The following is a 10561-nucleotide window of genomic DNA, read 5'->3' on the forward strand; positions in this document are numbered from 1 at the left end:
AATTATTTGTGTCAGACTGTTTTTTTGTTCTTCATTAATTACAGCAAGGGAACAATTATTGTAGTGACATTACATGACATGTTATGTACCAGTGGGTGTTTTATATTCTGCTGTCCTGCACTGGATCCCACTGTAGGTGGCAGTAGTGCACAAAATAGTTGGTTTGCTCACCAGAAACCCAACCAGGCAGAGAGACTATTGTTACCATGCAACGAGCAGATGCTTCAGTGCAGGGTTGCCATGTCCGCAGTTTTGCTAACATTTGGGCTACTTTGAAAACGATGTCGCGGGGGGTAAACATGGCATTTCTTCAAACAAAACATATTTTTCACTGTGACCTGCTGCTGACTACCAGGCAGTGAGCAGGCAGGTTGTTACTGAATGAGCAGTAGGAAGGGGGAGGGCCGTGTTCATTCAAAAATCATGTCAAACACTATTATTGCAACTTATTATGTGAGTTGTTAAGCATATTTTTACTCCTGAACTTATTTAGGCTTGCCATAACAAATGGGTTGAATACATATTGACTCAAGACATTTCAGCTTTTCATTTTTTATAGCTTTCTAAACATTTCTAAAAACATAATTCCACTTTGACATTATGGGGTGTTGTGTGTAGGTCAGTGACAGAAAATCTCAATTTATTCCATTTTAAATTCAGGCTGTAACACAACAAAATGTGGGTGTGAATACTTCCTGAAGGCACAGTACATGTACAAGCTTTGAGGGTTTTTTGAAAGAGAAAATCCATCATTATTGTGTGCCTACTGTAAATATGGCTGCCACTTGTCTTTTCCTAGGAATGCTCGGAACATGGCGCGGGATGTGCAGAATTCCTTCTATGACATCGTTGAGGAGGTGGGAGGTCTCACACACACACAGGCTGTGGCTTACATCAAGAAGCTGATGACCAAGGGCCGCTACTCTCAGGACGTGTGGAGCTAAGGAAGATTAAGTTAACGTTACAGCACACCCTCACAACCCCATATGTTAACCTATTTCTTTCGGGTGGAGGGTGAGTGGTAACGGAAAACAGTTTTAAACTGTTTTTGGAGGTAACGTGTCAGCACATAATCACTAAATGGAAAGACGTATGAATGAATGTTTGTTGTACTTATTGTCTTGTTGTGTAATCTTACTGACAGCATTTTGTAGAGACTCGTGCTGAGAGGTAGTGCAATTCATTCAAGATTGGTTGGGAATGGGCTCATACTCCAAATCGACCCCTAACCCCCAGGCCTTTCATGTACACTGAACAAAATATAAACGCAACATGTAAAGTGTTGGTCCCATGTTTCATGAGCTGAAATAAAAGATCCCAGACATTTTCCATCCACACAAAAAGCTTATTTCTCTCAAATTTTGTGCACGTGTAACCACGCCAGCCCAGGACCTCCACATCCGGCTCCTTCACCTGTGGGATCGTCTGAGACCAACCACCCGGACAGCTGATGAATCTGTGGGTTTGCACAACAGAATAATTTCTGCACAAACTGTCAGTAACCGTCTCAGGGAAGCTAATCTGCATGCTCGTCGTCCTCACCAGGGTCTTGACCTGACTGCAGTTTGGCGTCGTAACTGACTTCTGTGGGCAAATGCTCACCTTCGATAGCAACTGGCATGCTGGAGAAGTGTGCTCTTCACGGATGAATCCCGGTTTCAACTGTACCAGGTAGAAGTCAGCGTGTATGGCGCCATGTGGGCGAGCGGTTTGCTGATGTCAACATTGTGGACAGAGTGCCCCGTGGTGGTGGGGTTATGGTATGGACAGGCATAAGCTACGGACAATGAACACAATTGCATTTTAAATCGATGGCAATTTGAATGCACAGAGATACCGTGACGAGATCCTGAGGCCCATTGTCGTGCCATTCATCCGCCACCATCACCTCACGTTTCAGCACAATAATGCACGGCCCCATGTCACAAGGATCTGTTCACAATTTCTGGAAGCTGAAAATGTCCCAGTTCTTCCATGGCCTGCATACTCACCAGACATGTCACTGATTGAGCATGTTTGGGATGCTCTGGATTGACGTGTACGACAGCGTGTTCCATATCTGAATTCCCAGTCATGTGAAATCCATAGATTAGGGCCTAATTTATTCATTTCAATTGACTGATTTCCTTATATGAACTGTAACTCAGTAAAATCTTTGAAATAGTTGCATGTTGCGTTTATATTTTTGTTCAGTGTAGATTTGGTCCACGCGCTCCTTTTAAGGTTATGGAACATTTTGGAATAAACCAATAGATTTTTTTTATAAAATAGAGTGCAGACCTTCATTGTTTCCCATCAGATTAGAAAAATTGGAGATATTATACATTGAATGTTACACATCGTTTTTGTAAGTGAAACTAGGCGCAAACAGAGGTGATTATGATATGAAATATTGCCTCTGGACGTTTATCATGCTGTGAAGATCCCCACAAGGCGATAAAAAAAGTAATATATTGTAAATTAACTCCTGAAATGTCTACGGCATTGAAAGCATTCTATATTTGCATCTTTAAATGTATTTACAAGTTCAACATGGCTGCCTATTCAGATGCACGAAGGTTGTGTAAATACAGAGAGCAGTGCAAGATTAGTCAAATATGCATACTAGTAGCACATTCATATTGTACCATGTACTGTACAATTCCTACATTTAAATTGCAGTAACTGTTTAGTCATTGAGCCTTGTTCTTCATCGGTTCATTAAACGAAAAGGTTGTAGATTAAATGGTGGTTTACTGTAAAAATGCCCAGGTGTTTTTTTCTCATGCTCTCCCACTGTAAGGCTTAGTACCGACTAGTTATGTTTAGCTGGACACTACCACGGCATTTAGGCAATGCAATATGTGTTGTATTGTATGTGCACTTGCAGTACAACATGAATACATCTATTAACTGTCATTTATTAACTGTCATTTATGTGTGTTCTGATAATCACTAATTCTGGGATATGTATATGTAAGAACTTTATCTAGTTTTATTTTCTTATGCTGATGGTTGAAAGCCTAAATACAAAATATTTACTTCAATTTTCTGAGGTTCTGTAACCGTATGAAATAGAATCAAGTGGATGATATACGGGTGATGTTCAGCAGTCTATCATTTTAGCACGTCATTTTGTGTTTCTTTTAATAGAGAAACCCTCAACTATTGTAGTGATACAGAATCAAATATGGTATGGTACATGTTGTCATTTAAATAAGAAATGTGCCTTTTTAAAATTGACCTGTGTTACATGACTCTTACCACTTGATCCAGTTTTATATGCAAAATAGCTATTTGTATATAAACAGTAACTTTAAAGCATGCATTTGTAAAGAAATAATAAATGGAGATCATTGATTTGCTTTATTTAGTTTTGGTTGTCATTTATGGCTTCTCTTTACTGTGCACGACTAGTTAATTTTCCAAAGATTACATCATAATCTGCCCTTGTAGCCCACACTCTTGATCACCTCACCCACTTGTCCCCTGCTTCTGAATTTCCAAAATTTTTGAACGATGCATTGCAAAACAAACTGAATGTAATGGATCTAATTTAGTGGTGAGTGGATGCTATTTTGTATTTTATTCTAAGAACACAGATACCTTAAAAGAAAGGTAGGTGCGTGGATCAGAAAACCAAACAGTATCTGGTGTGACCACCATTTCCCTCAAGCAGCACGACACATATCCTTCGCATTGAGTTGATCAGGCTGTTGATTGTGGCCTGTGGAATGTTGTGTCACTCTTCAACAGCTGTGTGAAGTTGCTGTTCATTGCTTGCCCATATCATAACCCCACCGCCACCATTGGGCACTCTGCTGGTCCTGGGGTGGCGTGGTTACACGTGGTCTGCGGTTGTGAGGCCGGTTGGACGTACTGCCAAATTCTCTAAAACGACGTTGGAGTCTGCTTATGGTACAGAAATGAATTTTAAATTCTCTCGCAACATCTCTGGTGGACATTTCTGCAGTCAGCATGCCAATTGCACGCTTCCTCAAAACTTGAGACATATGTAGCATTGTGTTGTGTGACAAAACTGCACATTTTAGAGTGGCTCTTTTATTGTCCCCAGCACAAGAAGCACCTGTGTAATGATCAAGCTGTTTAATCAGCTTCTTGATATGCTACACCTGTCAGGTGGATGGATTATCTTGGCAAAGGACAAATGCTCACTAACAGAGATTTAAACAAATTTGTATACAAAATTAGAGAAAGAAGCTTTTTGTACGTTTGGAAAATTTCTGGGATCTTTTATTTCAGCTCATGAAACATGGGACCAACACTTTACATGTTGCATTTATATTTTGTTAAGTGTAGTTAAGGGGGAAAAACTGATAATACATTAGTGTGATAAAAATGTTTAGTTTGAACTAAAAACTGTTCTGGTTTACTAAGGGTTTTGAAAAACGTTGTTTTAATCTAGGTTGTATAAATCAAGAGTACCAAGAGATTTGTCTACCGTATGTGTAAAAAAACACAAAGTACAAAACACACAAGCCAAAAGGAGTGGTCTTACAATCAACTGACAAGCAAACCCTTTATTGCATTGATTTGACCTTGAACATTCAGAGCCTGCTTGTATATTAAAACCAAAAACATCAGTGAAGAAAAAGTGGACCTTCAAGTACTGCCTCAAAACACTTGTCCAAGCATATTACATCTCAATGTATAACATGAGACAGAAAACACATTGAATGACAACTATGGGCTCGATTAAATCCGTATCGCCGTAGTTCAGAGCTATAGCGGCTTATAACCACACTGACATTTGTATTTTTTTAATGTTATTAGTTATACCAAGAGTTGACGTTTTTACAAGGATTGTGATTGCTGAAAATAGCACGCTTGAAATGTAAATGTAATTTCCGGTCTTCGCGAACATTGCCTTTACATTTCAATCGAGCTATAGCGAGTTTTGCCGTTACGGATTGAAGTCATCAATCTGTCAGTGAAGACACAGGTGCTCCTGGGTGAACCATCACAGATTCTGGCAGTGACTCCGGCATCTTTGCTGTGAAACTCTGGGGGGCACTGACAGACACAGACAGTGGACTGAGGTGGGAATGTTGAGAATGTGGATGTTGAGCCACTGGAGCCCAGTGACTGCTGGTTTGAGAGGCAGATGCAAGCCCATGACTGAGTCCATGGCCGAAGCTGTGTTCGTGACTATGTCCATAACCTTGGCTGTGGCTGCAGCTGTGTCCATGTTCGTGACTATGTCCGTGACTTGGCCCAAAGCTATGCTTGAGGCCATATCCATGGTTGTGTCCGTAATAACCTGAGAGCTGAACAGGGCTCCCCTGTGTATAGTAGGAGTGGGCCCAGCCTTCAAATGTCTTTGGTGTGGTCTCGGTAGCCTGTAGGTTGGAGGTAAAGGACACTGGAGCGTAGGCTTGGACTGGGTAGGAGCCTGGGGTTGGAATGATTCTGCAATCAATGAGAACGTGGACAGAATTCAGAGAGCCTATCTATACCAGTAATTCTCTATCTAATCATGGGGGACCACTAGGTGCCTATTGTACAGTATTCAATTACAGCTGCGGATCATCAATTATAACTGCACCTCATTATACTGTAGTACATTATGTGCTCTGGCTTGCACACAGCAATTGTTATTTAATGACCTCTTGTCTTGTCTGATAAATGATATGTCTGGTGCTTTCTTAGTACTCACGGTGGGTGGACCGTCTTCCTTCTCTCCTCTGTTGATGCAGGGACATACAGGACACCAATGTTCCTCAGCAGCCTGAAAGGCATCTTCTTGTCCAGCACTGATGCCCTGGCATCGGACATGTCCAGAAGTGAGAGCCAGCCCTTTCCGTCTGTTTCACCAGTGCAAGTTAAGGAGAATGTGTGACGCAGTGATGCAATATTTTTTCTAAACAAACATGCCATAATGTTCAGCAGCAGGATTCATATACAACACCTATAACCTATTACCACTTAACTACACTACTAAGCACACTTATAAAGCTGTGACATACTGCAGAGGAGTGTATCAGTTATTTTGAACCACAATGAGGTTGGAGTAAGGATACAGATCCCCCCTGCGATGATGGCGATGGCATTGCAAAGGAAGACAGTGTGTGGGACCAAAAGTGTTATGATGAACAGAAACAGCCAGGGCAGGGCTAACATGGGTACAGTGACCCCGAAAAGAAAGCCCTTAACCATACGGGAGTGCACTGTGGCCATACCCATAAGGGAGAGGGACACTGGAATGAACCCCTCCACCTGGTTCTGGGCAGATGCACCAAACAGTAGCAGACCCAGTATGGTGTACAACACCCCTGTGCTGATAGAGAGCAGCAGAAACATGAGGAGGAACCGAACAGTGCCCACACTCTTCTCAATGCCTCCACAGAGGGGCACCAGAACCCCAATACTGAGGAGTAGCTGGGTCACTGTCTTGTGGTGGAAGGAGTATGTGATGAGCTTGTGCACTGCAAAGGAAGAGGAAAGGATTAAAACATAAATTATAGGGTTGACAGACATAAACTACACTGGTGTGTTGTGCTGTAGCCTACTGGCACCATCTGTTACATTAGCTATAAGTTTTAATAATAATAATAATGTGGTCCTCTGTAGCTCAGCTGGTAGAGCACGGCGCTTGAAACGCCAAGGTAGTTGGTTCGATCCCCGGGACCACCCATACACAAAAAAATGTATGCACGCATGACTGTAAGTCGCTTTGGATAAAAGCGTCTGCTAAATGGCATATTATTATTATTATTATTATTATTATTATTATTATAATAATATGCCATTTAGCAGACGCTTTTATCCAAAGCGACTTACAGTCATGCGTGCATACATTTTTGTGTATGGGTGGTCCCGGGGATCGAACCCACTATCTTGGCGTTACAAGAGCCGTGCTCTACCAGCTGAGCTACAGAGGACCACCATTCTAGCAAGCTAGCTAACGTTACAACACTCTCATACAAAGTAGCTACTGAGCATATATAACTGTTGATTCACTCAGACCCTCCTAGCTAACTTACCATGCCCATTGCCAAAAACTGTCGTTCCAAGACTGAAGACATCCTCTGATAAACCGAAATATGTAGTGACAGTAAACAAAACAAATGATACTATAATGACAGCAACAATCCCACTCGTGAGCCTGAACTCAGGAGTAAAACTCTTGAACCTCTGAACCATATGTTTTAAAATTATTCGGGATATCATTTTGATGACCAATGCATATTTGTCAAACTAGTACTTGGATAATCAAGCACAATAATCAATCAACTTTTCCTCCAATATTGCGCAACACTTTAGCCAGATTGTAGGTAGCTAGCTAGCTAGAGGTTCCCACTAGATAACACAGCCACAAAGTACAAATAGGCTATATCGTAAAAATTAATGAAAACAAAAATAGGCTTTTTGGTCTTAATTTAAGGTTGGGCATAAGGTTAGCAGTGTGGTTAAGTTTAAAATCAGAGTTTAAGAAGATGAATTGTAGAAATAGGCGGGCAAGCTTGCTAAGCAAAAACAAATGTACTGGACTTCCGCATTTGGATTCGTCACAACCACAAAGTTGCTCAACTGTTGCTCAGATCATCAAGTGCTGCATTTGAAGACACTGCCACCTGCTGACATGTGCCTCAAATGTGATGATCAAAGAGTCCTCTACAGCCATTTCAGTTAGATAGCTAGATAGATTTTATTTGACAGTTATAAATTACGACCAGGGGGAGATACCACCAGTCCAGTCCCATACAAGCCTTTCCTGTGACGTATTATGCGCGCCCATAAAACTGTGACCTATTGTGACGTAACCAAGCATAAATTCACTACATAAACTGTGTTCAGCTTTGATATCATCAGTACAATCGCTTTCTTCAGTAAGGTTGTTTCAGGTGCATAGTCTGCCCTAGCTGACACTGTGCAGAGAATAAATACTACGATTGGAAACGGTTGGATAGACCCGTCCTTGGAGTTTAGAACGTCTGGTAGGCTCTTACATTCTTTGGTCCCAAATGGCACCCTGTAGTGTACTACTTTTGACCTGTGCCCATTGGGCTCAGGTCAAAATAAGTGCAATATATGGGCACTGGGGTGCCATTTGGGACATGCCCTTTATGCGTGTATGTGCCAGGATATGTTTTGTGCCAATCAATTGATGGAAATGTATCCCTCAGAAAGCAAGATGAATCATAATGATGAGAGAATCAAAAGAGCTTTAAGGCGCCGCCCTTATGTGGTAAATATCAAATATATATATATATTTAAAAAATCTTCTGTTTTTGTTATCACCTTTTAAATGGAGTGTTGTGTTGACAGTTGAATCCAGTGAGGGTGAACACCCCTGATTCTGTGATGTGGCCAACCGGCAAAGTGCGCAGAAGGCCAAGGCCTGTAAGTCAAATCTGACCTGAAAACAATAACACATAAACATTAGTTATGCTGCATGTACAAACTGCAGTTATCACAGTAAAAGCAAGTGCAGATATCCCTCCTTATCTAACCACATTTGAAATGGAATATTGTCTTGACAGTCTACATCAGTGCAGACCCCTCAGATCCACAAAAGGCCTGTATGTCACATTCAAATCAACCACATAACAGTAGCTACTTAAATTATTTATTGATAGCTACATCATTTATTTCCAAGTTATTTCCAAGGCCAAAATGAGCAAAAGAGTGTTACATTTTTTCTTTACTGTTCACAGCCAATCATTGTGAGCTGTGGGCAGGAACAGACATCTGGGGATGGATGGGACATCAATCCAGAGCCTCTTAGCCAGGTCAGACATCTCTGCTGTTCCCATAGAGACAGAACAGATAGATCAATCTGTTGATTCATATGGCCATTTTGGTTGGCTTGGTTGAATTGACAATCATTCATTAGAAATGCTAAAGAATCCTACAGTATGGAAAGTCTTTAGCCCTATCCCTAATGTTATGGGAGTTGCATTTATTGCATTTCAATACACTTGCATTTTCAATTACCCATAAATTACTCACTACTTGTACAACTATGTTGGATTGCCTAAATATTCAACATTTTCTTGACAGTCAATGCCAGTGTATTCTATGGCTGCCCTAAGTACATGCCTTTGTCTGTCTCCTCAGTCTGGAAGGGTGACTCGGCTGATGGATAGAAATTATGATGGGGTGATCTCATCCTCCAACTCTGACATCTCTATCTACTCCTTCACTGACTGTGAATCTGAGGTAAGACAGTTGTACACCATGTCTTTGTTGAGTGACATCACTGTAAAGAGATTAGTCTCTGACTAGTTTACTCTGATACACAGTCTGATGATGAGGATCATGAAAGGAGGACACCACCGCTGAAAGTGAAGGATGAGGAGGATGGAAAGCTGACAAGGCTTAAAGTGAGGGATATGGTAGAGGACGACGATCTTTCTCTCCAATCCTTCGATGAGTCAGACTTTCTGGTATGTTCTGCAGCATGTATTTGAGTAACTCTTTGACTGAATGTGAAGAATGGACTATGACCAACTAGCTCTATGACACACAGCGTGATAATGGCAATGATGCCTCTGCTGAGGACAGTCCAGGGCCTTCAAAGGAACCACTGAGAAAAGGGGCTTCACTGAAGGACCCTCGACTGGTAGGCTCTTACGTGTGTGTGTGTGTGTGTGTTAGTGGTGCGCGGGTCAGCTGTTTGTTCAACCGAACCCACCCGCAATTGCTAATAACCCAGCCGCAACCGCCCGACTATATGTGATAAAGTGAAAATCTGAGGCCCGCACCTGACCCTAACCCGCAAATATAGAACACCGTCAGAACGATTTCTTAGCAGGGGGTGCAGGATTTTTTTGTGCCTAATTTGGATATGTTTCTGCTTATAATTTCCAACATTTTGGTAGGCTATTTGTTAGTCAACTTGTCTATAATTAGAGAGAAGACTAAATAAACCAAAAACGTTTAGGGATCAAGAAGAAAATGCAATAACTCAAGAAAAAAAGGGAAACATTTTCTGTGCAAAATTTCCAAATGACATCAGTTTGACGGGTTGAAAACGACCAGACATGTTTCTGATAAGATTTCAGTTTGGCTTGGATGCACATTTTATGTGGTTGAAATATTATCAGCTTTTATGATGCTGATAAAGCAGTCCCTAGCTGCGCATTCGCATTCCCTCAAGATGCTGAAAGAAATCATATTTCTCCACTGCTGTTCCCGAGTCAAAATAAAGCCTACATTTGGTGTAGCCTATCATTTTACTGCAAGAAATGCTTAATTCTGCAGGAGTTAATATTAAGACTGTGAGAGGTTAAAGATCTACAGTCAGTGTCCAGATTTCAGTTTCCATTTAATCCATCTGAACAGTAGGCTGTTTGTTCCCTTGACGTGCCATAGGCCTATTTGAATCCCCCTCTTGTGACTGTCGAATTTCTATAGTGCCTCACAATCATCACACATAACATAGGCACTGCCATCATCCTCTTTTAACACTTCACCAAATATTTTCCAAACATTACTTTTCTGGCCGTCCCTTCTTTATTTTCAACTTTCCATTTCGTAGCTTTTCTCTTATTGAATTAAAGCGTTTGGTGATTGGTGTGTAGTCTATCTGGCGCGCGTCAAGTTATGCCCTAAAGTT

At 41.3% G+C, this 10561-nt stretch overlaps 1 protein-coding gene across 1 annotated transcript; it reads right to left on the reverse strand.

Annotated features, from left to right (window-relative positions):
- Positions 1 to 4505: 4505 nt before the first annotated feature.
- LOC311118400 (rhomboid domain-containing protein 2-like) lies at positions 4506 to 7490 on the reverse strand. Its single transcript, XM_084193205.1, has 4 exons — positions 6984 to 7490; positions 6021 to 6425; positions 5657 to 5804; positions 4506 to 5409 (listed from the first exon to the last, which is right to left on the reverse strand). The coding sequence occupies exons 1-4, from the start codon at positions 7168 to 7170 to the stop codon at positions 4920 to 4922; spliced, it is 1230 nt and encodes a 409-aa protein (XP_084049331.1). The 5' UTR covers positions 7171 to 7490; the 3' UTR covers positions 4506 to 4919.
- Positions 7491 to 10561: the final 3071 nt, after the last annotated feature.

Source organism: Coregonus lavaretus (assembly GCF_964263955.1).
Source record: "Coregonus lavaretus genome assembly, contig: HAP1_SCAFFOLD_1253, whole genome shotgun sequence".
Classification (NCBI taxonomy): Eukaryota; Metazoa; Chordata; class Actinopteri; order Salmoniformes; family Salmonidae; genus Coregonus; species Coregonus lavaretus.